Source organism: Labeo rohita, chromosome 9, assembly GCF_022985175.1.
Source record: "Labeo rohita strain BAU-BD-2019 chromosome 9, IGBB_LRoh.1.0, whole genome shotgun sequence".
Taxonomy (NCBI): domain Eukaryota; kingdom Metazoa; phylum Chordata; class Actinopteri; order Cypriniformes; family Cyprinidae; genus Labeo; species Labeo rohita.
The window spans coordinates 34,721,302-34,749,025 of NC_066877.1; the positions used below are offsets into that span (position 1 = coordinate 34,721,302).

Here is a 27,724-nt window from a genome sequence, read left to right on the forward strand (position 1 = left end):
ATCAGATGGCGATAAATCAAAGCCCCTCCTCTATCATCATCAATATTTTATTCTGAATATTTATTTTTGCATTGCATTTTTGCGTATTTGTTTTTATGTCTCTCTCTGTATAATATTAAATATGTATGTTATAATAATTATTTTAATAAAAATAAATGCGTATTAGGTAAAAATGTACATGTGTACATAAAATGTACATATAAAATGTGAGGCAAATTTTGATGTACTAACCGAACGTGGTCAAATCGGTTTATTTATTCAGAAAACATGTTAGTTAGCCTGCTATGTAATATTTAAATATTTAAATTTAATATTAAATATTTAAATATTTAAATTTAATATTTAATTTAATTGTAATCATTTATTTAGTAAATTCCATAGAATATTTATTATTTAATTTATCTGGAAACTATTTTTTTTGTTATTTTTTATTCTGATATAACTGTATGTCGTCACTCAGTCAGTGAAAATCGCGCGAAGTAAGTTAACGGACGCTGTAACGGACTTTTACGAGCTCTGTTTAAAACACGATAAAACGCACAATATTCGGCTTTCAAATCCATATTTGTGTTATATATCATCTTAAAACAGGAAAATAGATCTTTTTACGTGATCTTACGTGGTATTTGTGAGTGTTTTGAATGGAGGAGCAGACGGTAAATCAACTGGACAACCTGCTGCTTCAGTTAGGTGAGTAAAAACGCTTCATTTTATCATTTGTTTACATCGTTTTACATGTTTTACTTGATATACTATAATATATAAACAGGTATAGAAACACGAGAACTTGCTCAGAAGAAGGATGACCTCAAACAGCAAATACAAAGTATGTTTTTAAAACACTGGAAATTATACTCTACCAGTCAAAAGTTTTCGAACAGTAAGATTTGACATGATAGAAATTAATAATTTTATTTAGCAAGGATGCTTTGAACTGATCAAATGTGAAAGTGATGATAATGACATTTATAATGTTACAAAAGAGTTCTATTCAGTGTTGCCAGATCCGCGGATTTCCTGTGGAATTTGGTTACTTGAACACTGTTGGCCCGGGTTGAAATGGTCCCAGTAACATCATATTTATCCCCTGACCCCGACATAAAACATGTATTTTATCGCGGATTGCGATTTTCAACAGGGACCCCCCTCGAAAAGTGATTTGGCTAATTATGAGTAGCCATATCAGCTGTTTTATTATTGTTAATTATAATTTTATTATTATTTATTATTATTAATTATATTATTATTATTATTATTATTATTATTATTATTAATTATTAACATAATAATTGTTTTTGAGCAGCAAATCAGAATATTAGAATGATTTCTGAAGGATCTTGTGACTGGAGTAATGATGCTGAAAATTTAGCTTTGAAATCACAGGAATAACGTACATTTTAATATTTAAACAGAAAGCATTTATTTTAAATAGTAAACATATTTCAAAATTGTACTCTTTTCTGCTGTACTTTGGATAAAATGCAGGCTTGGTCAGACTTATTTAAAAACATTAAAAATCTTACTGTCTGATTTTTGACTGGTAGTGTATTTAAAGGTTTTCCTAATTAAATCACTCACATTTGAAAAACCAAAAAGTCATAATTTGTTCTGTTGTGTTTTTAGTTTCTGAGTCCATCATTCAGGAGAAGAAGGATTACATTAGCACAACTCACAATATCATCAACAAACTCAATGAGGAGATCCAGCAAAAACAAAACACTTTGAAATTCATCAAGGAAAACACTAAAAAGTAAGGCAAATTGTGAGCTGGACTATGTTTTTATATTCAAATCTCTTGCATAATGTAGTATGCTATAAATATAAATGTTCTGATATCAGTCTCCAGCGAACAGGACATCTGCTGCTTCAATATGAAAAGACACTGGAAGCTGAGCTAGAGAAGAGACAGGACAGCTATAATCAAGACATGTAGGTCAAGCCTGACACAGGGCCGTTCTTAGGGCCATGCAACTGGTCTGGCCGAACCAGGCCCCATGTTTGAATAGATTGTGTGCAACATGTTTTTCAGCAATTGTGTATAATTTCTAGGCATTAAAAATTCACATATCAAATATGATACAGTATTATAGGTTAAATATGCTTGGTCTTTGAAGGAAAATCTTCCAGGAGAGAATTGAGAGCTACAAGAATGTGTTTCAGCAGTATAAGGATCGATACTGCCAGAACTCTTTGGCTCAAAAACTGCTGAAGATCCAAGCCGAGAATGAGGAAATTGAGAGGAGGATCAGAGCAACAGAAGAACAGATACTGGAAAAAGAGAGAGAACTAATGGCAGCACTGGGTAATTCATCTTTTTCCTTTTTAAGTGGATGCAAAAAATGAAAATGTCATTCCAAAACTATTCTTTCAATACAGATCTTGTTTTGATAGGTGAGGATGAGCCAGTCACTGATGCTGCTGACAGGTATTTCATCTTCACAGCAGATTTGTTTTTGTCGGGTTAATTGCATTCTTCTAATTAACATTCTTTCTGCTATGAAAATAGTAAGTGTAAAGACAGTGATGCTCCACAAACTGAAAAGAATGAGTCATTTGATGAAATGGACCCTCATCAAGACACCATAATGCAGGTATTTTGTTGTTCACTACATCTACTTGAATAAGGATTGAGAAATATTCAAACTGGTTGACTTCTATTGAAAAATGAAGATGCTGAGACAATTCCGTAACTTCTAGAGAGCTGAAGAATATGCAGATGAGCACATGGTTGCTGAAGATCCTTCCGAAGAGAATGAAGATAAGATAGCAGAAAATGAATCTCAAACGGATTCATTTTGTAATGGCTTATGGACAAAGACCGAAACTGAGGAAGGTAAACACCAGCATATATTGACATAAGCATATATTGATATATCACAAAATAAGCCTCAATGAGCACACAGATTGACCAGTCACAATCAAGTATTCCTTTTATTTTAGATCAAATGCAAGAAGGTGATCTGAAGCAGTCAGAAGAGGTGAATGAACCGGTACAGTTGAAACACAACAATTATCCAGACAACTGGATGGATTAAAATATACGCTTCTAGTCAAAAAGCTATTTTAACATTTTTGAAAAAAGTCTTTAGTCAAATCATTCCTGTGATCAAAGCGAATCATTTGATTCAGATCAGGACCTCTTAGATTAGGAGTGGGTTCGTGAATCATCTGAGGCTGGAACTTCGCATATAGCGAATCATTTGATTTCGATCAGAACTTTGCGATCCGCACTCTGAGACCTGATGTGAAATGATGGTTCACAAATCATTATTCAAATCAGAACTTTGCAAATAGTGATTAATTTGGTTTAGATCGGAACTTCGGGCAGGTTTGCGAATCTTTCGATTCAGATCAGAACTTTGGAGCGCGAATCACGAATCATTTGATTCAGATTGGAACTTTGGAGCGTGAATCGCAAATCTTTTGGTTCAGATCGGGACTTCGGAGTATGGATTGCGAATCATTTGATTTAGATTGGAACTTCAGAGCAGGTTTGCAAATCTTTTGATTCAAATCAGAACTTCGGAGCACGAATCGCAAATCATTTGATTCATATCGGGACTTCGGTGTGGATTCCTGAAACATTTTGATTCAGACTGGGACTTAGGTGTGGGTTCGTTAATCATTTGATTCAGATTGCGACTTCGGTGTGGGTTCACATAGCATTTGATTCCGATCAGAACTTCAGAGTGCAGATCGTGAAGCATTTGATTTAGATTGGGACTTAGGTGTGGGTTCGTGAATCATTTGATTCAGATCAGGACTTTGGTGCGGGTTCCCTAATGTTTTGATTCAGATCAGAACTTCAGAGTGTGAATTGCAAATCATTTGATTCAGACTGGGACTTCGGAGCGCAAATCATGAATCATTTGATTTACATCAGAACTTCGAAGCAGGTTTGCGAATCTTTTGATTCAGATCGGAACTTGGGAGTGCAGCGTTGCGAATCATTTGATTCAGATTGGGACTTCGGTGTGGGCTTCCTTTCGAGTTCTTCTTATTAAACAGTAGAAAACATCAAACCATTAAGGCAGTACAGTTATAAAAACAAAACAAAGAAAAAAAACATTTAAAAAAAGTATACACAGAATCAAACCCTTAAGAAAATTAACTATGGTTTTAGTATAGAAAAAAAGTGTAGTAAGCATGTTTTTTGTATTACCACAATTTTACTACAAATACCATGGTTAAACTATGGTTAGTGTAGCTAAATCATGGTTAATTTGTGGTTGCCATGGTTTAAGTACGGTAACCATGTTTTATTTTCTTATATTATCTGTTTGAATGAATGCAGGATGGGAATATGAGTGTTTCATGTGCTTCTGAGCTCATGGTGGAAATGTCAGAGGAAGAGGAGGAGGATCGTTTGGAGGCGACCACAGCAGATGCTCAGGAGGACACGGCAAGCGAGGGTGGCATCTGTCCTCCTCCATCACCAGCTATTTTAAAAGCCATGCCGACCACCCCCACCTTCTCTCTAAAGTACGACATTCATCAGTGTTTATGATAAAGCGTACAATACTGTAGCTCTATATGCTCAAAACTGTAAGTTACATTATAAAAACGAATAAGGAAAGTACTAGTTTGAGACTAACAGTTCAATCTGTTAACAGCAACAGTCCCAGTTCCTCACCTGGACGGCAGGAGATCTCAGACACTAAGTCGCCGGCTTTTGTCTTCTCGGTGAATTCTGGTCCAAGCACACCTGCGTTCTCTAAGCTGGGCTGTGATTTTGCAGCAGAAGAGGTGAACTTCAGAAGCTGGAAGACTGACAGAGACATTTTTTCATCAACAAGAGTTTCATTATTTCATCTGTGTGTGTGTTTGTATGTTGTAGGCATCTCCATTTACCTTCACAAGCTCCTATTTCAGCGACAAGGTATTTCTGGGTGAACATGGTGGATGTTTATGCTTAATAACTGAATGTTTTGTATGTCTAAAAGCTGATTTTCTGTTTCTGGAAACAGAAGTCACCAGGATCGGCACCCAAATTCTCAGGTTAAGTATGGCTCATGAGTAATATCTATTATCTAACATCCAAACATGTCAAGAAAATGGCTACATTCTCAAAAAAGGTACAAAAGCTGTCACAGGTACAGTGCCTGTTCAAAAGGTTACACTCTTTACCAAAATGGTGCATATTGGAATCTTAAATATACATTATCAGTACCTAACGTGTACATATTAGTAGCTTAAATGCAAAAAGTAAAACTTTTTAAAAGGTACCTCCAGTGAGAGCTTTTGTACCTTTTTTCCAAGGGCACATTGCACACCAAACACACAGAAAAATAAAATAAATAAAGGATAAAACTAATATATGCACATTTACAACCATTAAATTGGTTTGTTTCTCTGCAAGGTTTTCTGTTTGATGAAGCTGAGAGTCATCAAGAAGAGTTTTCCTTCTCGTTTGGGACGGAGAGTCCTCGGCAGATCTCTTCCACACAGGACACAGCAGGTTCTGCGGATTCATTTCCATTTTCATTCAGCTTTGGAAAAATGTAACTTCATTAACATTCATCTCATCTTTATAGCTGTTCTTCAGAAATATGTTCAAATGTCTTAGAGTCTGTTGAAGTTATATTCTGTATTCTAGATTTCATATTAGTTAAGCTGTATTTGTGTTTTGTTCAGCATATGATTCAAAATATCTTATTTACAGAGGCCATTTAAACTAAAATGCATACATTATAATTAATATAAAATTAGAGGAATGTTATGCATGTTCTTATTAAATGTATTTGGTGCTACAAAGTAACTAAAAACAGAACAACGCTAAAAAAAGTATTTCTATTTGTTTTCCCGTTACAACACAGAGAAGTATTTTTAAATACATTTTTATTTTATATTGTAATATATGTATATTTTTTCTTAAATGACAGGATAGTCCTTTTAATATGACATTCAGCTCATTATTACAGTACATTCATTTTACATGAGGTTTTTAATGGCTTACATTTACAGACAGAAACACTACTGTAAGTGAATAATATACTGCACACTTAGAGTTCAATAGATGTCAGCAAAACAACAACCTCAGAGTTGTTGACAGTAATACAATGTAAAACAGGATGATTGAAATGCTCTGAGGTTAAAATCCCAAAAGTTGCATAAGCACAGACACTGTTTTAAGGCTGTATTTTAAGAACTAGCCTCAGCAGCTAGTAGTTAGCCAAGCTATAATATGACCAGTCTTGAAGAAAATAATCAGTCTAAGCCACACCAGGCCATTATTTCACCCCAAAAGCAGAAGAAAAATTAAGTTTTGCAAAAAGAAAATGAGGCTGTAATTATTACATTGTGACATACTGGCTTCCGTATAATCTAAAGTATAAAATACTGTAGATGTAAAACATGCGGCACTAGAATTACCTATTGCTTCACACTAATCACACTGGATAGGCACACAATACAACAGTCATGTTACTGAAGCTCACAACCACAAAATACATGTTCAAGCATTTTACAATCAAAGACCAGGTTCATAATCTCCACCTGTATCTGCTCGTGATGCGCTTCATCACGATGTATTAAACCATTTCCCTCAAGTTGCTGAAATAAGGATTTGACAGTGTATAACAGTGAATTCTGTAGGAACTTTTGAGGTGCTGAATTATCTACTAACAGCAGCAGTTTTAGTATAAAGTATAACACAGTGTTTTCACTGGAAGTGACTGGTGTTGCATTGCACCATGAAAGAAAATGTATGCAAAATGTAATCTGCATTAGTTGTTTTGGAACAGCAAAATCATTTTGCTGACCTGCTACAGTTGAGTAAACACTGGCAGCTAAACATTTGGCATTTTACATATTTTTGAAACAAGTCTCTTCTGCTCACCAAAGATGCATTTATTTGATGAGAAATACAGTAAAATTGTGAAATATTATTTTTTTTAAATAGCTGTTTTCTACGTGAATATATGTTAAAATGTAATTTATTTCTATGATTAAATCTGAAATTTCAGCATCATTACTTTTAGAGTCACATGATCATTCAGAAATAATTTTAACATGCTGATTGGCTGCTTAAAAACATTTTTAGTTATTATCAATGTTAAAAACAGTTGTGCTGCTTCATATTTTATGAAAACTGTGATGCACTACCAAACCAAAAGTTTGGGGTAAGTATATTAAAAAAAAGAAGAAATTGATAGTTTTATTCAGCAACAATGCATTAAGTTTCAAATAAATGCTATTCTTTTGAACATCTTTTTCATCAAAGAATCCTAAACAAAATGGCTTCCACAAAAATAACTGTTTTCAACTAATAATAATCAGAAATGTTCTTGAGCAGCAAATCAGCATATGACACTAAAGACTGGAGTAATGATGCTTAAAATTCAGCCTTGACCACAGGAATAAATTACATTTTAAAATGTATTCACATATTTAAATTGGAATAATATTTTACAATTTTTCACAATATTTCATCAAATAAATGCAGCCTTGTTGAGCAGAAGAGACTTCTTTCAAAAATATTTAAAAATCGTAATAATTTCAAACTTCTGTCCCCCAGTATATATATATGTATAAGCGTAAGCTTATATATATACGCTTAGAAACAATTAGATTTTAAGTGGAGACCAGAAACATTACAAGCTGAATTTTATGAAAAGGTCTTAATGCTTAATGCATAGTGATCAATTCACGCATATAATGTTTGTAAACACAATTATGTCAGCTATCAGGAAACAGTTGTACAGTATTGATTATAACAGGAGTGATCTAGTTTTGTCACTGCATGAGTAAACATGGTGCAAATACAGGCCTCTAATACAGGTTTAGGCACAAATCTGGAGTCTTAGCCTCCTTTACTCACTAAAGGATCAGGCATTTACCCGTTTTAACGGAGGAGTGGCAGTTTAGTGTGTTTGCTAAAGGATGGCACTGCCGGTGTGTGTTTTTAAAGCCCGGTGTCTATGCTGAGAGAGCGTCTGGTCACGTGTTCGATCTCTCCTGTCACATACTCATTGAAGGGCGTCTGATACTTGGCAAGCATCTTCAGCATGAGACGGAAGTTCAGCCACCACTGCGTCTTGGGCATCCGGTGCCTGCAGGGCGAGAGGAATGCTTTACTGATAGTTTGTCCTGTCATTATGCATGAGTACAGTATGTTTTGATGGAGCCTGCCATGACAGTTTGGTAAATACCAGAAGAACTGGAAAAACACTACAGAAAGTGTTAGAATTTGTGAATTGCAAGACACTTATCCAAACAAAATAACACAGCTTTTCTATCATCTCATGAGAATGTGCATCATTTTTAAGCGCTTTTCAAAAGTAATATTAATTTCCAGGGTTATTATAGTTAACTAAAGCTAAAACCATATATTTTTTACTTGAAATAATAAACATTAACTTTAAAAAAATTAAAAATAAAAATAAAAATAAGTAACTAATAAAAAAATACTATATAGATATATATTCAAAAATAAAATTACGAAACACATAAAATTACTAAAACCCTTACTAAAAATAAAGTGAAATTATTAACAAAAACTATAATAGTATATAAGTGATACTAAAATATCACATTCTTTAATATTAATATTTAATAAGTAATATATATTTGATTAAAATCAATAAATCTAATAAAAAAAATACTATATAGAAATATATGTAAATTTTTTTTTTTTTTTTTTTTTTTTTTTTTTTTAAGATTCACAGACTCATACCTGGTTCATTACAACAATTATTTTTTAGGATTTCAAATCAATGTAGTCTTACGGAAGCCTGTTTCTGCCAAGGAATAAAAATAAAGGTAATTGCAATTTTTTTTAATTTCACAATTCTAACTTTGTACCTGCACTTTGATTTTATATCACATAATTCAGACTTTTTTCTTGTAACTGTGAGATATAAACACCGAATTGTGAGATAAATGCGGGAGGAAAAACAGAATTGTGAGATGTAAACAATATCAGAATTATGAGATAAAAAAATCATAATTACCTTTTATTACTCAGTTAATATTCTAAGATGAGCATATCTTTGTTTAAAATCAATCTAAAAAAATAATAAATAACAACAAATACTATATATATATATACATATATATATAAATGAATACAAATTACAAAAAAACTATTTTTGGTGTTTTCTGTGCAACAAACAAAAACTAAAACTTTAAATATAAATAAAAGCAGAAAATATAAAAATAAAATGTCATTTTTTAACAAAAAATATAATAAAAATTACAAAAACACAACAAAACTTTAAAATAAAAGCAGAAAATACAAAAATTAAATTAATTTTCAATAAAAATGTAACTTAAAATGTAAATGTAAATGATACTAAAATAACTGAATTTTTTTAATGAGGCAGAAAGTCTAAAAAGTATCTATCGTTAAGTATCTAAATATCTTTGCTTACATTGACCATTATAATATTATTATTGTTGATATTAACTATTTGTAGAAGTAGTATGTAGTACGTGAATTAATTCGTAGTATGCACAGTAAAAAAATAAATTTGCACACTGTACAGCTATTGTTTACTTTGAATAGTTTTGTATATTTTGCATAAAAACTTTTTTCTCTACTATATTCTATTCAAATCATATCATATCAAATCCTTGATATTTTTAATTATATTTCTTATGTGTGTACATATTCTGTTAGTTGCTGCACTGTGGGTTAAGAAACCAATGAAAAACATTTAACTACATTATATCATACATATGTAATATGTGAAAAATAAAGGACTGCGTGTACTGTGTGTAATTGTCAATCCACTTACTCAAAGTCCGTCAGCTCCTTCAGCTCAGAGACGGGACTGAAGGTCAAAACCTTCTTATACAGGCCGACCACACAGGCCGTGTCCGGGGTGTTCGCAAACACACGACCTGCAGACACAAACATACACTGGGTTCAGGCTGTACAACACTGTCTGAAATGCTGCTACTCAAATACTGGGAATTTAATCTGGATAACACAGATGTAATAATAGGGTTTTGAGCATGCAGCATCCTCTCACCTTGTCTAAAACTGTCAGCCATCTTCTCTGTCAGCCACTGCACAGCTCGAACGCCCAGTTTAGTGCCATAGTTTCTGTCAAAGGGTGTTGGTACTCCACCCTATAAACATTCAGAGAAACAACATCAGAAAAACTTCCAAATCCAAATACTGCATCAGAGTGGTATCCCAATGTTGTTCTCTCCTAAATCTTTTGATAATGCACCATAATCGTACTTTAAGTAATTTTTGCACTATTATAGTCAATGCATGTTTAGAAATTGAAACTTTGATTAATGCATTTGATGCGCTAATGTTTTTTGAAAAACTTATTTATAGTGGTTTAGTTGCAAGAAATACAATATACTGAAACAAATCAGAAATTGACTATTTAGCCTAGTCATTGTTGAAATGATGAGTTCAGTGATGAAGCATGAGTCTGTACCTGCTGCAGGTGTCCCAGGACATTCACCCTGCAGTCGAAGACGCCTTTCCCCTCAGCAGAGTAGAGCTTATAGATGAAATCAGTGGTGTAATGCTCATGACATTTCTCATTCCTAAAAAAAGAGCAGTTTTACATTTAGAGTCTCATTAAGCTGCTAAATCTCAAACATAAAGCCACCAAAAAAACCCCAAATATTTAAACCAAAAATGAACATTTGCTGAAAATGTACTTATCCTCAGGCCATCCAAGATGTAGAGGAGTTTGTTTCTTCATCAGATTTGGAGAAATGTAGCATTCCATCACTTGCTCACCAGTGGATGTGAATGGGTGCCGTCAGAATGAGAGTCCAAACAGCTGATAAAACATCACAATAATCCACAAGCAATCCACATCATTCCAGTCCATCAGTTAACATCTTGTGAAGACAAAACCTACGTGTTTGTAAGAAACAAATCCATCGTAAAGGTGTTTTAATTCCAAACTGTCACGTTTGGCTAATAGTCCATAATCCAGCGAAAAAATCTCTCGCATTAAAATCCAGCCACATATTTGTTTAGAGCTGTTTTGGACTGCTTGATCTGTGCAGATTTCTCTCCTAATTCAGATAAGACAACTTTTTGACTGGAGGAAGCATTATTATGGATTATGGACTCTATTATTTTAGCTTAAAAAGCAACGGTTTAAAGTTAAAAACATAATCATGAATTTGTTTCTTACAAACATGCAGCTTTTGGCTTCTCAATATGTTAATTGATGGACTGGAGTGTGGATTACTTTTGGACTATTGTGATGTTTTTATCAGCTGACGGCACCCATTTACTGCAGAGAATCCACTGGTAAGCAAGTGATGTAATGATCTTGGATGGCCTGAGGGTGAGCAAATGTTAAACAAATTTTCATTTTTAGGTGAACTATTCCTTTAAGAAGTAGTTTTAATTATTCATACATTAGTTTTAGTAACACAATTGGATACTAAATGTCACTACTTAAGTAAACATTAGGGTTGTGAGTTATTAATAAATAATAAATATTGTTGGCTATTTGACAAATTGCTTTAGTTCCTCTTTTGTCAGTGCTTTGGATAAAATCATTTGCTAAATGCATAAATGAAAATGTAAATGTTTAAATTCCAACTCAACCCACATGAGGTCGCCAGAAACACAGAGGAGGTCAGGGGTGATTAATTGTTACTGCATTATTTTATAGTACATTTTTAATAGATTGTTTTATTAACAGTTTTGAAATGTTTTATTTTTATGTCTAGACCTGTATATAAATATGTAATTCCTTCTGTGATTAAAACAGTCTGTGAACTGCAACAATGCAACAGTTACAGCTTTTGTCAACAGAAAATTCAGCTTTGCATCACAGGAATATAAATACATTTTACATATATTTAAATAGAAAAGAGTTATTTTAAATTGAAATAATATTTCACAATTTTTAACCAGATTTTTGGTCAAATAAATGCAGTCTTGGTGAGCAGAAGAGACTTTTTTCAAACACATTTAAATCATACTTATTCCATTTCTATTTCTATTTTGACTGGTAGTGCAGATCCTTAAGCGTGCATCTTACATTTTGCGATGTGAATAAAGATGCAATAATTTAGGAATCTAAGAATGTGTTTTTTTCAGATTACCTCAACACCAGACCTCTCTGAATGTCCTTCTTCATTTTCTCTGTCAAATGCTCCACGTTAGTCTAAAAAGAGTCACACCAACAGCAAAATGTTCTTTATACAAAAAAACAGCATTTATTATTCTAGAATGAGCAGATGTGAGTTTTACTCACCTTGAGGTCATGAATGTTGAAAGGATCTTCAAAAATATAAGCGGCGTCCGCACCAACAGCGATGCCTGTAGTGGTTGCCAGATAACCGCAGTATCCTCCCATAGTCTCCACCACAAAAACCCTCCTTTTGGTCCCTGAGGCCGACTGCTTGATCTTATCACAGCTCTTCAGAAAACAAAAACACACTTCAGATCAATAACTAGACGGGATGTGGTGAATCGATAACACAAGATGCATCTTTATTTATAACTCATGCAATAAAGGAAGTAAGATTTGGCAGGTGACTTAAGATGCAAGCTCTGCTTCAAAACCTAATACTCTCATAAAAGTAAATTTACATTTTTAATTTATCAGATGCATTTATACAAAGTGACTTCCACTGCATGCATATATGGTATGCATTTTAAAAACTGCTTGTATGAGGAAATTTGCACTGCATGCATTCCTTGGGAATTGAAAATCTGGGAATTTCGGTAAATTTAAAAGAGAATGCATGAGTGTTTATGAGTGGCGTGTCCTGTACTCACAGACATCGCTGCATTAACCGCAGTATCGCTGCCCAGACTGAAGTCCGTTCCTGGCACGTTGTTGCTGATGGTGGCAGGGATGATGCACATGGGAATACATAATTCATCATAGCGTCCTCTCGCTTCAACCAGCTCCAGGATGCCCTCATACGCCTGGACGTGACGGAAAATACAGTCACATATCTTAAAGAGCGCCTTGGATATTGTCTAACATCTCATTTTGCATTTCATGGAAGAAAACACAGGTTGGAAACGATGACGAAACCATCATTTGTGTGTGAACTGCTTATTTAAATGCATCAAATTGCACTGAATTGCATCATAATAACAGTGATTTTTTTCTGTATACCTCAAAACCACCAACGACGAGCAGTGACTGGATGCTGAACTTGTTGAGATTTTCCACTAGTTTCTCCATGCAGGTGCTTGGGAGGGTTCTGGAGGGTGCAAACGCTCAGTTTCAAAAATGAAAGATGAATGATTGTGTGAAAATGCATTGATTGCATTGAAGGTGACTAACCGTTTAGTTCCCAGCAGAGAGCCGCCCTGACCCGTCCAACCGGCCACCTGATTCCACGACACTTCATTCACCTGTAACATCAGGGGGATTTCATATTTCATTAATATTATTTAATACTATTATTGTTCTTTATGCAAAGCAAAGAGACAGGGGAAAAAGAGAATCTATCAAAATAAAAGTCTGGGATTGTGACAAAAATATATTGCTATTGTACAACAGAATGCACTTCTAAAAGTAATAATAATAATTAAAGAATAATAATATTTACTGTTTAAGTAATATCAGAATTTTTATTTCATGTTTTAATTTTAACAGTAAAGCTTTAAAAGGAACTGCTACATTTTTATTTGATTACATTTTAAAAGATTACATTCTTACTGTTTTATGCCTTCACTTGATTATCACTGTTTTTGATAATACATTTGTATTTAATCACAAACCCAGAAAAATTAAAACAAATACATACATTTCTGAAAAAAAAAAAATCAAAAAGTTCATAGGGCAAATTTTAAATAAATGATTTAAATTGTTAACGTGTTATGAATTCAACTGATTAGGCATGTTTTAAAATTTACTTGAATTAAAACAGAATTTGTGAAAAATTAAACATTTCATAGGACCCTGAAAATATTTTTTTTAAGATGTTCAATTTAGGTGTTAAATTGTATAATTTTAATGATTTTAATTAATTAGACTTGATTTTTGATTGCTAAAATTTAATCCAGAAACATTAAAATAAAAAGGATTTCATAGGCCCTACTTATAGTTGTTTGGAAATGTTTATATATATTTTCTGAGTAATTTCTTGTATTAAATAAGGACATGCATTTCATTTGAAATTAATATACTGTATTATATAAATAACTACTAATTATTTCAGTGCAGGTTTATTATGGTTCACCAAAATTAAAAATTAAAACTATTAAAATACATTTTTGTTACTCAAACTAAAATTAAATAATTTTTTATACATTTTGTAAACTACTAAAAGTGACAAAAACACAAAACTACTAAAAGTTTAACTAAAATGAAAATGGGAAATATAAAAAATAAATAAAATATAAAAATAAAAATAATATAATATAAAAATATAAATATAAAAACAAAAAATAATAGTAAAATAACAGCTTCAGTCATAGTTCAGTCTCTTGCCACTAATAAACCGATACAAAAAGACTTAAAAAATAATTTAAATGAATTGTTCATTACCGCTCCATTGGCCAGACCCTCAAAGCCATCGTTAACGATGTAAACCCGGTGTCCTATGGCCAGACCGACCCTCACCGCCGACCGCACCGCAGCGTTCATGCCGGCGGCTGGAGCTCCCACATTCAGGATGGCAATGGAGTGCTGGCTCTGAGGAAAATACAGACAAAAACCAGTTAGATATTAACAGCTAACAGTTAACAGTTCACAAAAAATCAAAACAAATTTCATTGGGCCCAAAACTTTTTTCTTTTTTATTTTACTGGTCTTTTGCGTATTATACATCTGAAAAATGAGGGTTAAGAACGTGATGTTGTAGTGTTGATGTGTTACCGGGACCGCAGCAGGTTTCTGGTAGGCCAGCAACTTATAAATGCTCCAGTTGTTCTCAAAACTCCTGTAAACAACATCATTTGATTCATTATTACCCATTTTAGTGGAAAACAATCAGCTGAAACTTTGACCTCTGCAGGTTTATCTGCTAACAAACACTGATTATGATAATGTGAATCTCACCTGCCGCGTAACTGAATGGCCTCTTCAAAACGCTTTTCATTCATGGCCCTCTGAACCTCTTTAGTCTTATAGGAAAAGGAAAACAGAGCACAATTATTGTCTTTATTATGTGAGAAATTATAAGAGACTGGTTGTCAAATTTATTAGTGTGTTGCACACAAACTGCTTGGTATATCAAAACACTTTTAATAGAATTTTTGAAGATTATCTCACCTAACTTTGATGAAATTTTGCAATAAACTTTGCAGTTAACATGCAGAAAAATAATATTAAGCAAAAAAAGCCCTTCAGTGTTTGACTGGAAATATAAAAGTTCAAGTTTTAAAAAAAGCAATAAAAATATAAATAAAATAAAATAACAGTGCTGCTGAAGACTCACCATCTCTAAATTAAAATATATATTTTTATAAATTATATATAAATAAAAAAAAATAAATAAACTACTAAAAATGGCAAAACAAAACATAAAAGTGCAAGTTCAAGTTAAAATAAAAGTTAAATAAAATAAAAAGACTCACCATCTCTACTGCCTCTATTAGTGGGAGACGCACAGCCTGGTTTCCTGATAGGCCAATCACACAGGCGGGAGTGTCTGGCCCCGCCTCCAGCAGGGCCACCACGGCCTCGACGCCCATCTTACTGCTCTACAGGACAAAAGACAGATTATCAAAACAACACAAAAAACGATAATAATGTCAAGACTAAAAATTATTCTGTGGGTTTCATTGAAATGCTTTATTTACCAAGACTCTGTCAAAGGCTGACGGCGTCCCGCCCCGCTGAACGTGACCCAGAACAGTGACCCGCGTGTCATATCCCAGCCGCGACACCACCAGCTGCACCAATTACAAATCACATGCTCATTCATACACATTAAAAAAGCTACAAATAAAAAAATTCAGGACAAAAAAGTTAAATGTCGAAATATAAACTCTGAGAAAAAATTCAAATTGCAAAATGTAAACTCGGAATTCAAAGAAAAATTTAAATTGCAAGATTTAAACTCTGAATTCCGAAAAAAGTACATTTGTGAGACAGAAATTCAGAATTCCGAGAAAAAGTAAAATTGCAAGATTTAAACTCAAAATTCCGAAAAAAGTAAAATGGCGAAATATAAACTCTTAGAAAAAGTCAAATTGCAAGATGTAAACTCAGAATTTAAAGTAAAAAGTCAAAATTGTAAGACGCAAACTCATAATTCCAAGAATAATTAAAATTGCGACATTTATACTATGAATTCTGAAAAAAAAATTAAAAAACTCAAAATTCTGAACAAAGTAAAATGGCGAAATATAAACTGAGAAAAAAGTCAAATTGTGAGATTTAAACTCTGAATTCGACAAAAAGTAAAATTGTGAGGTATAAATTCAGAATTCTGAGAAAAAAGTAAAATTGCAAGATTTAAAGTCAAAATTCCGAAAAAAAAAAAATAAAATGGCAAATATTTTGTGAGATTCACAGTTTTTGAGAACCTCAGAATTCTAAGAAAAATTTAAATTGCGAGATTTAAACTAAATTCTGGGGGGGAAAAGTAAAATTGCGAGATATAAATTCAGAACTCTGAGAGTAAAATTCCAAGACTTAAAAATTTTAAATTCTGAAAAAAAGGTAAAATGGCAAAATATAAAAAAGTCAAATTGCGAGATGTAAACTCAGAATTGCAAAATAAAAAGTCAAAAAATGTTTTATTCCAAAAAATTCCAGTAAATGAAGTAAACTCACATCCTTGACGTAGTTGGAGGTGATGGGTTCACCGCTTCTGCTGATGGCTCCTTCAGCGATGATGATGATGTTCAGTCTGGATCCTTTACTGCGGCTCTGAAAACACACACAGCATTCTGTTGGTACAATTATTCATACATGAAACTGGGCTGTTGCTATCTTTGGTGTTATTTCTGCCTGACTGGGTGATTTATTCATATTCATATTAAATAATATTTTTGGGATTTTTTGGTTATTAATTATTATTTTGATCATTGTGACTATTTAAATAATTTTCATTAAGTGAAATAAAGTTGAAATAAAATATATAAATAATTGATAAAAAACAAAGAATCTCAAAATTTGACATAAAAATGACTGAAAAAAAGTTTAAGAAAGTACTGACTTACTAAAACTGAATTAAAAATAAATTAAAGCTCAACATATATATATATACATATATAATACAAATTACAAAAGCACACAAAAAATAAAATTACATAATATAAAACATGAAAAAAATAAATGAATAAATAAATAAAGATCATGAGATTTTTGCTGAAGAGATCTCTAAAATTCATTATCATTAATTGGAATGAAGCTAAAATAAAATACAATATAAATACCTGATCATATAAATATAAATATCATTTCAGATGATGAATATCTGAAAAAAAATTGACTGATTACAAAATTGACTGAAATAAACAAATTTAAAATACAGTACTAAAAAAGAATTAAAAAATAAATTAAAGCTCAACAGAAATCTACAAAAAAACTAATGTAATATACAAAAAAAAATGAAGTATAAAAATAATTCAAAAATAAATAATAAAATAAATAAATGAAAAAATATATAATATATAAAATAAATAATTGAGACTCTCCACCTCTAAAAATAATTTTCATTAATTAAAATAAAGCTGAAATAAAAAAAATCCAAATATCTCATAAAAACTTAAAAAAAAAAACAAAAATAATGAAATAAAAAAAAAAGAATAACTGAAATAAAAAAGATGCACTGCTAAATTACTAAAATGGAATAAAAATAAATTAAAACTACGTAGAAATACATAAAAACTAATACAACTGACAAAAATGATTTAAAAAAAATTGCAATTAAAATGTAAACTTTAAATATAAAAATAAAGTTAAATGCTGCTGTTCATCAGTATCTTCAACATACAGTTTAACAAAATAAATGATGGTGTTTCTGAGTTATATCTGTAGCATTTAGTGTTACTGCATCCAGTTGTATTCATTTTGTAATATATTAATTTTAAAGCTGTAAAATTCAAAAAAAATAATTAATTAATAATAATAATAATATTAATATTCATAAATAAATGTAATTAAATTATTTACAATTAAATTAAATAAAAAAAAAATTACTAAATACTATAATAGCATATACAGTAATTACTACATAAATAACAGTGCTCTAATAACCAATGACCATTTAACTGCACGATAACTTATGACATTGATGAATCGGCTGATGTCCCGTGTTTGCGTCTCACCTCTCCCAGTCGGGTGCACATGCGCTCTTCCCAGCCGTCCTCAGGAGGGGCTTCTGGGATAAAGAGCCAGTCGGCTCCAGACGCCAGAGCTGAAACCAGTGCCAGATACCTGCAGCAGAATACAAAATTAAATCAGAGCTTTTTTTGGTGCATTACTTCTCAATAATTCCTCAGTGTTGGCATATGTGCTGAATGGATGCAGGGATGTTGCTGGGGCATTGCTGGTGGTTGACAGGAAATTGTAAGGATGTTTAGGCGGTTGCTAGGGCATTGTCTCTCAAGTAATCTCAGCATGTTTATCTGTTTGTAATCTTCCCATGACAGAAACTCACCCGCAGTGACGGCCCATGACCTCCAGCACAAACGTGCGCTGATGACTGAAAAACACAATCAGTACAACAACATGAGCAGGGAATATGAATGGATTGACTTAACAATGTATATTTGCCTACGTGCAACTGTAGATTATCTGATTGCATAATGCTAAACACAGTGTGTGAAACACATTCACTCTGTGTGTGAAAAGTAAAGAGACAAGCTGAGACAAGAATTCAGCACATTCCCAGCATTCCTCAACAAACGAGGAGAAATTCCCCTGATGAACAACAGGAAATCACAGTCGATAAACCTTTATGTGAACTCACCATTCATTATTTTATATTTGCTTATGTACATATGCTTTACAGCCAGTGTTATTATAAAATAATTGAGATAATACTGTAGTTTTTATTAATATTTTGAAGTAGTTTTTATTTGTATATTTTTCATTTTAATTTTAATTTTAGTTATTTTGTTGTGTGTTTTTCTCATATTTAGTCTTTTTTTTGGATTTAAGAATTATTATAGAACATCAAGATAAATGTTAAATGTTTTTATATTTGATTTTATTTCAGCTTCAGTTTTAGTCATTTTGTTGTGTTTTTGTCATTTTTAGTGGTTTTTGTAAATTCGTCTATATCATTTTTATTCATTTTTGTTTCAGTTTAAGATTGATTTATGTTAGTACATCGGGTTATGTTGTGTGTTTTTCTCATATTTAGTCCTTTTATAAATGTCTGTATAGTTTTATTAATATGTATTTGGATTTAAGATTTAGATTAGTACATCAAGTTAAACTAAATTAAAATAATAATAAAAAGTTTTTATATTTGCTTTTATTTCAGTATTAGTAATTTTGTTGTGTTTTGTCATTTTTGATAGTTTTTAGATTTTTTTTTTTTTCATTTAAAAATTGATTTATGTTAGTACATCAGGTAATATGTGTTTTTCCTCACATTTAGTCTTTTTTAAATGTCTGTATAGTTTTATCAATATTTATTTGGATTTAAGGTTTATTCTAGTACATCACGTTAAACTGAATTAAAATAATAATAAAATGTTTTTATATTTTATTTGATTTTAGTTTCAGTTTTAATAATCTTGTTATGTTTTTGTCATTTTTAGTAGTTTTTGTAAATTCGTCTATATCATTTTTATTCATTTTTGTTTCAGTTTAAGATTGATTTATGTTAGTACATCAGTTTATGTTGTGTGTTTTTCTCATATTTAGTCTTTTTTTTAAATGTCTGTATAGTTTTATTAATATTTATTTGGATTTAAGATTTATTTTAGTACATACAAGTTAAACTAAATTAAAATAATAATAACAATGTTTTTATATTTGATTTTACTTCAGCTTCAGTTTTAGTAATTTTGTTTTGTTGTTGTCAGTTTTAGTAGTTTTTGTAAATTTGTCTACAGTTTTTATTCGTTTTCACTTCAGATTAAGATTTATTTGTTTTCAAGCATTAGGTTTAACAAAATTAAAATAACAAAAAGTAAAGCTTTTTGTATTAAAAAATGTTAAAAAAAATACAAAAATGTAAAAGTATTTTTATATATTTTTTTACCTTAGTTATTGAACTACTGTCTATTGACTTGTTGAATTATTGACTACACAGTTTCAGTTGTTTGTTTCTGTCTGTAAACTAAAAATAATAAAAAATAAATATTTTATTATATTTCAGTTAACATATTTTATTTCAATGTAGTTTATTTAAAATGTTAGTAATTTTTGTCATTTTTAGTAGTTTTTGTAAAATTGTCTATACAGTTTTTATACATTTTTATTTCAGTTTAATATTTTTTTTATTTTAGTGTATCAGGTTAGACTAAATTAAAATAAGTTTATACATTTTTTAGAAATTGAATATTCAAGCTGTTTATTCATTTTTCCACCCCTGAAAAAACAAAACAAAACAAAAAAAACAAGCTAAATTCTTCTTCCTGGAAAAAAAAAAATAAAAGGGAGCAAGTTTCTTCTTTTAATTATTATCAGTTTTTGTCAATTTTATTTCAGTGTTTGTCAATTTGTCTGCATAATTTTTATTAATTAATTTTTTTTTATCTGATTTTTTTTTTTTTAATCTTAGTTGCCATGTATTTTATTTTAAGTAATGAAAATGCTATTTTATGGTTTTATTTTTAGTGTTAGCTGCTAAGACAATGTGTGCTGAAGTGTGTTTTCAGACCTGGTGGCGGTGGTGGTGATGGCGTCGATGATCTCAGTGATGCGGTTGAGGGCCGAATCAGCGCCGATGGTCATGTCCGTCCCACAGAAATCATTATCGATGGAGCCCACCAGACCCACGATGTTCAGGTGTCCGTGCTGCTTGGCTGTTTCTGCTGTGATTCGACCTGGCAAGAAAAAGAGGAAGATGTGTTAGCGTACATGAGCAGCTCATTCTGATCAAAAACAATCCACAAAGCTCCAATTTATAGTAAAATATTAGTTCAATTCTGCTGTTCATAAATACCTTCAACACATTAAATAGTAAAATAAATTACGATGTTTCTGAGATACATTTGTAGCATTTAATGTTACAGCATCCAGTTCTACTCATTTTGTATTTTTTAAAACATTTTGTATTATTTTTAAACTTTAGACTTCAGACTTCAGAAAGAAAAAATCATTAAATTAAGAATATTATTATTAATAATAATAAATAAAATAAATTAACTAACTGAATGAATAAGTCACTTTAAAATACATAGACAAATAAATGTAAAATAAAAAATATAAATATTTATGAAATAATGATTTGCAGAATGGAAAAATCTAAACAATAATATTAATAAATAAATAAACATTTATTCATTTTCAAAACTAATTATTTAAAATAAAATAAAAAATATAAAACAAATACATCAATAAACAAATAAACAAAAAACTGAAATATTAATTACATATTTAAAATGATATGGTCCCTTTAATGGAACAACTTCAATAAAGTTAAATACTTTTTTTGGTAACTAGAAGTAGTCGAGCTTGTATCTTGGGAAACGACAGTTTCAAAATGGTTTCCTGAAGACTGTTGCTGAGTAACAGACTTGCCTTTAATGGACTTTGACACGGCCTTCATACAGATTTATGAGACTCTTGTCCTGAAGAGGCTTTTCTGCTGCAGTCATTATTCATGAGTCAGACTTTCAAATAGATTTTTTTTGGCAGTAAACTTCTCTAAAGTTTCCATTCTGTCATTATTTTACTTAGTTTAGTTATGCACCTGATGGCAAACTATGGAAAGCTTGTTTTTTTCCACATTAATCACTGTGCACAACATAAGAGCAGCTTACTGTATTGCAACACCAAAAACACAGACAGAATTGCAGGATCTAGTCATAAAAAATGGAACATGTTGCACAATTTTTTTGGCACTTTGCTTGCCATCAAATTAATTTGATTACATTTTAAAAGATGAATTAAACTGTTAAAAGTTGCGTGCATTTATTTGATTGCCGCAATTTTTTCACAGAATTTGTGATAAAATAAAACACATGAAAGATCACTATTATTAAAAGATTTTACTAAATTATAAATTGAAATTTCTGGACATTCCTTTGATTAATAAAATTTATTAAAAAAGAACAACTCAAATGGACAACAGAATGTGGGAAAAAATAAAACAAAATTTGGGCCAAATTGCATGATTTAGAAAATACAGAAAATATGTATACATACTTTTTATTATTTTTTATTTATATTTAGTTATGTTAAACTAAATGAAAATGAAAAATGTTGCGTTAAATAAATTTAATAAGATAAAATAAATTTAGAAATGTTGCATCAGAAACTAGCTCAAAATTTTTATTTTATTTTATTTCAATTAATATTTGGGAATATATGGAATTTAGGAAGAAATTAATTTTACAGATTTCATAAGGCCCTTACAGTGTGGTTTAGAAATTTCAAAAATATGTCTATATGTCTATATAGTCTTTCCTCTTCTTCTTCTTATTAATAATAATAATAATAATAATAATAATATATATATATATATATATATATATATATATATAATTTTTTTTATTTTTTTTTTTTTTAAATTAAAATAAATTAGAAATGTTACCTTGGAAACTAGCTCAAATATTTTTTTTAAATATACATTTTATTTTATTTTAATTGATTATTTTATTTCAAGGTATGAAGTGAGTAAGTTTTCATGATTTTAGTTGTTCTGATCGTATTCATTTATGATGAAAATAAATTGTGCTTAATTTTCATGGAAATAGCAATAAATAAATAAATAAAATACAGTTTTTTAAAGAGCACTTGCATTGTTAAACTTGTTACATAAATTATACATTTCTTTATACAATTCAATTGCTTAGACATTCTTTTTTTTATTACATTTTAATTAAAATGGAAAAGTTAAAAAAAAACATGGAATTGGAAAAAAATAAAACGGAATTTGCGAAGATTTTTTTAAATACGCATTTTATTTTATTTTATTTAAATTAATGTTTATTTTATTTAATGAATTAAGTACGTTTTTATGATTTTAGTTAACTATAATAGCCCTGCCTGGCATATACATCACCATATCACTAATGATAATGAACAAATGAGAGTAAATGTGCTTAATTTTCAAGGAAAAAGCACTGAATAAATAAAATACAGTTTTTCAAAGAGCACTTGCATTGTTAAACTTGTTACATAAATTATACATTTCTTTGTTTGTTAATGTCCTAAAGCAATGAATTCAATAGCTTAGACATTCTTTTTTGATTATTCAATTTTAATTAAAAAGGAACACATGGAATTGGAAGAAAATTAAATGGAACGTGGGAAGAGTATGTAGTAACGGTGTGATTCAATACCTTTCTTCACCAGCTCCTCGAGGAGTCCGCTCCACTCGGAGCGGAAGATATTGGCCCCGGTGAGGCTGCCGTCCCCTCCGCACACGCACAGGTTAGAGATGCCGCGTTTGACCAGGTTAAAGGCAGCAGCCAAACGGCCCTCTCGTGTGGTGAAAGCCTTACAGCGCGCGCTGCCGATCACCGTCCCTCCCTGTGTGAGAAACACACATGCACCGCTGATGTTACGTGCATCAGATGACTTCATCATAGAGATGCATTTATTGCAGTGCTTCAACATGGACAAACTGCTCACAAATGCATGCCGGCGCTGCGCCAGAACAGTCGCACACATGCATCAGAGTCAAGCAGAGTCAGCAAACACACAGCAGTCAGCGCAGACATACAAATACTAAACACAAACTCGCAAAATCAGGGATTCACAAACTTTTTTGTCAGCCGAACCGCTAAGATGGAAAATGTTTATTTGAAGTTCCCTTGAGAATGTAAGTTAACATTTTTATTTTTTGTATGTCAACAGATAAACAGATAAAATATTTTATATTTTTTGTAACTGTTTTATTTTGATTGTTTAAAAATAAAGACAATTAAAATAAAACACTAAAAAAAGATTGAATATGTTATCTGTTAATTGCATGCCATTATTATCGTTGATTTATCAGCAATTATAAAAATGAAGATATAAATATATTACTGTTGTTCATCACAACTGTCCTTTATACTATAATTAAAAAAAATTTATATTGTTTATATTTAATTTCTACATAATTATAGACCTACACTGTAAAAAACAATTTGAGTTGACTTAAAATAATTTGTTACCCGTCTGCCTTAAAATTAAGTTCAGTCAACTCAAAAAAAAGTTTAGTCGACTTAAAATTATGAACTTTAAGTTAAACTAAGTGACAACTTCGATATCTGAGTTGATTCAACTTAAAATTCAACTTAACTTACCCAGCTTTTAAGTTTAACAAACCAATTTTTAAGTCAACTCAAATATCTAAATTGTCACTTAGTACAACTTAACATTTCAAGTTGATTAATCTTATTTGAGTTGACTGAACTTAAAATTTTAAGGCAGCCAGGTCACAAATTATTTTAAGTTTACTCAACAAATTGTGTGTTTGTTTTTTGTTTTTTTGCAGTGTAATATTATCACAGACTATGGACAAGAAGGAAATAATTTGATACTCAATTTAAACCGAACTCAGAGCACACAGGACAAGTACATACAGTAGGCCACACTTCATAAGACCAAACTACTGCATGGGACAGAGCATGTAGGATACTACAGTATATGCAGCATCTATAGATGTTAATGTAACATCTCTGTTATTTATTTACTAGCATTAGAGCACATGCAGCAGAACAGCTTACCAGTTTAACTGAAGAACAGACAACACACAGAGAGAAAGAGCATGGAGAGTGAAGAGCTGCAGGTCAACATCAGAGTTTAGACAGATTTGCCGCAATAAAAACCAATGAGTTAACCATCACTTCTGCAGTGTTGTTAACATTAACTTAAGCTAAAAGTGTTAAAAAATAATTTTTGTTCATTTAAATAGAGCTGAAATAAAATTAAATATAAATATTAAATGAAAATTTGCAAATTGAAACATAAATATTAGAAATGTGCCTAGGTTTAAGTTACTAAAATTACTAAAACTGAAATAAAAATAAATTAAAGCTAAATAAAAAGAACACAAAAACTAATGAAAATGACAAAAGCACAAAAAATTAAACTAAATGAAAATATAAAAATAAAACAATTTGAAATATTAATAAATACTATAATATTATTAAACAAATATTAAACTAGCACTGCACCACAGTGATAAAATTATAGTATGTATTCATATTTTTATTTCTATATTTTCCATTTTTATTTTCACTTTTAAAAAGTATTTTAAAAAATTTTAACAAATTATTATATTTTATTTTATTATAGTTTTTTTTAATATTTATTTTATTTCAGTTCCTTTTTTTTCCCAAGTAACAAAAACCATTAAACTTTTAATTTTAGTTTTAGTTAACTATAACTCTGTATAAGCTTATAATAAATCTTTAAATGTATTTTTACAGTGTTCTCGCTAACTACTAGCACTACTCACTACATCTAAACTGCAGCTCTGTTAAGTTCTAATTGATGCTCTTACCAGCTGAATTATATTGGTGACGCTTTGCCAGTTGGCCAGTTTAATATTGTCTCCTCCGTCTACCAGCCCTTGATAACCCTGAAATCAAATCAGTTACACACATTATTACTCATATATATCATGCAAACACATATTTAGTGTTTCAAAATGTTTTCACCATCTATACATTAGCAAAGATCAGGGGAAACACAAATGGCGAGAGACGAGAGTACCTCATAAACCAGATACACCTTGGCGCCCACATAGATGCCCATTCGGGTCACAGCGCGGATCGCTGCATTCATACCTAGAGAGAGATAAACATAACATTTTATATAGGTGATATAAAACGTCCCAGCATGCTCACATATTAATGAATGCTGCATATTCAGTTTATGGATTTTAATAAAGTGTAAATTCATAATCTGATTTGATTATTTTTATATTTACTTAAATATTTTTAAATAATATAACATAATATAATTATATATATACACAAAACCTGCAAAGAAAATGTCCAGGTCATATTTCATCTCCAATTACATTAATAAAAAAAAAAACACACAGCAACAAAGAAAATCAGTCTGACATCAGTGCTATTTTGGTTAATGGAGATACTATTATAGTTTTTAATTAATATTTTGAATTAGTTTTTATTTTTATATTTTAGTTAAAGTTTTAGTCATTTTATTGTGTATTTCTGTAATTTTTAAAATTTTAATTAATTTAATTTAAAATTAATATTTCTGTAAGTTTTTTAAAACTATGTTTATATATAATTTTTATTCATTGTTATTTTAGTTTTAGTCATGTCAAGTAAATGAAAATACAGTTAAATAAAGTTTTTTATATTCTATTTTATTTCAGTTAATTTTTTTTCAATTAATGATTTATTTATTTATTTATTTAAATTTCAGCTATTTCATTTATTTATGTTAATTAATTTTATGGTTTTAGTTAATTATAATATATATATATATATATATATAATTTATAATATATAAAATATATAAAATTTTATTTTATATTATCTATACAATTAATTTTTTTGTTCTGATTTTGATATATGATCTGGACATGTTATATCAAGTAAACAAAAATGTGAAGTTTTTTTTATATTATATTAAATTTCAGTTATTTATCAATTTATTTTACTTTTAATGTTTTTTGTTCATTATAATATATATATATATATATATATATATATATATATATATATATATATATGTATATATATATATACCTAAGCAGAAGAAAATATTATATTATTTTAAAACAATTGTATTTTTATGTATTTTTATATTTACTTAAATATATCAATATATAAAAATATTTTTAAATAATACAACATAATATAATTATATTATTTACATTTTTAAATATATTTTTATATTTACTTATTTATATATATATATATATATATATAAAGCAAAAATAAAAATACATAAAAAATATTTTAAAATAACATAATTATATAATTTATATAATTTCTTATTTTCTTCTGATTTTGAATATGATCTGGACATGTTCTTGACCATTGTTCACCTACTGACATAAAGTGTATAATTGTATACATTTCTATAGATCTACTTTTCCAATAAATTATTGTATTACTGACAAATTATTGACGTGAAGGCTCAAACTAAAACATTCAATACATGTTAAAATCAAAAACATCTGAAATAATCTAGAGCTGTCCAAGAGACAGTGAAGGTCAGTGCAGTTCATTTCAGTGTCAATCATATGCAAACCTGTTTACTGATCATCCTATAAACCTCTTGCATTTATCATCAAATAAACAAACATGTCTGTCTCTATAACTGACACAGCATCTTTGATTTGTTTACACGCATGTGATCAGAGTGTATTGGTCAGAGGCCCCTGCATCAGCTGCAGTTTCACCTTGCGCGTCTCCTCCGCTCGTCAGCGCGGCGATGGCTTTGCCCGCGCCCGTCATCCGCAGCTTCTCCAGCCCCGCCGAACTCATTCTGCTCGCGTGTTTTCCGCTAAACCAAGACAACGATCCGCTTCTGGAAATAACACTATATGGTTACCGTAAATTATCCGTTCAGAGAGGATCGTTTACACCGCGTCTGTAGCACTGATTGACCTTCCGCGGAGACGGAAGGACGCTGTGAGTTTTGACGTGAGCGCGCTGGCGTCCACGCCCACTGTATACAATGTACGCGCGTGCATGCGTGCATGTCTTCACTCCGCTGCAATTTCCTTAGCTTGGAGCAATAGGCATGGCTGGAAAGCCACAACCTAGCTA

At 30.6% G+C, this 27,724-nt stretch overlaps 2 protein-coding genes across 2 annotated transcripts; one reads left to right on the forward strand and one right to left on the reverse strand.

Moving 5' to 3' along the window:
- The first annotated feature begins 510 nt into the window (after nucleotides 1–510).
- LOC127171274 (glucosidase 2 subunit beta) lies at nucleotides 511–5,505 on the forward strand. Its single transcript, XM_051119822.1, has 14 exons — nucleotides 511–690; nucleotides 770–826; nucleotides 1,624–1,750; nucleotides 1,840–1,929; nucleotides 2,115–2,302; nucleotides 2,392–2,425; nucleotides 2,507–2,591; nucleotides 2,698–2,833; nucleotides 2,941–2,990; nucleotides 4,295–4,482; nucleotides 4,614–4,746; nucleotides 4,838–4,879; nucleotides 4,968–4,998; nucleotides 5,360–5,505. Exons 1-14 carry the CDS (start codon nucleotides 642–644, stop codon nucleotides 5,503–5,505), a joined length of 1,356 nt encoding a protein of 451 aa, XP_050975779.1. The 5' UTR covers nucleotides 511–641.
- A 327-nt stretch (nucleotides 5,506–5,832) lies between these two features.
- pfkla (phosphofructokinase, liver a) lies at nucleotides 5,833–27,610 on the reverse strand. Its single transcript, XM_051119600.1, has 22 exons — nucleotides 27,355–27,610; nucleotides 25,686–25,759; nucleotides 25,474–25,551; nucleotides 23,321–23,510; nucleotides 20,692–20,857; nucleotides 18,514–18,558; nucleotides 18,182–18,290; nucleotides 16,683–16,778; nucleotides 15,704–15,796; nucleotides 15,479–15,604; nucleotides 14,961–15,025; nucleotides 14,778–14,841; nucleotides 14,448–14,594; nucleotides 13,239–13,309; nucleotides 13,068–13,155; nucleotides 12,719–12,871; nucleotides 12,192–12,356; nucleotides 12,040–12,101; nucleotides 10,398–10,509; nucleotides 9,975–10,074; nucleotides 9,738–9,843; nucleotides 5,833–8,051 (listed from the first exon to the last, which is right to left on the reverse strand). The coding sequence occupies exons 1-22, from the start codon at nucleotides 27,437–27,439 to the stop codon at nucleotides 7,904–7,906; spliced, it is 2,343 nt and encodes a 780-aa protein (XP_050975557.1). The 5' UTR covers nucleotides 27,440–27,610; the 3' UTR covers nucleotides 5,833–7,903.
- Nucleotides 27,611–27,724: the final 114 nt, after the last annotated feature.

Excerpts from the sequence above, each read along its gene's own strand:
- LOC127171274 (XM_051119822.1), top strand. The coding sequence starts at position 642 with ATGGAGGAGCAGACGGTAAATCAACTGGACAACCTGCTGCTTCAGTTA. Across the intron at positions 827-1,623 it reads CCTCAAACAGCAAATACAAA|TTTCTGAGTCCATCATTCAG; the intron begins GTATGTTTTTAA and ends TTGTGTTTTTAG. Across the intron at positions 1,930-2,114 it reads GACAGCTATAATCAAGACAT|GAAAATCTTCCAGGAGAGAA; the intron begins GTAGGTCAAGCC and ends TGGTCTTTGAAG.
- pfkla (XM_051119600.1), bottom strand. The coding sequence starts at position 27,439 with ATGAGTTCGGCGGGGCTGGAGAAGCTGCGGATGACGGGCGCGGGCAAA. Across the intron at positions 25,760-27,354 it reads GAGCGGAGGAGACGCGCAAG|GTATGAATGCAGCGATCCGC; the intron begins GTGAAACTGCAG and ends ATCTCTCTCTAG. Across the intron at positions 14,842-14,960 it reads GCCATTCAGTTACGCGGCAG|GAGTTTTGAGAACAACTGGA; the intron begins GTGAGATTCACA and ends TGTTGTTTACAG.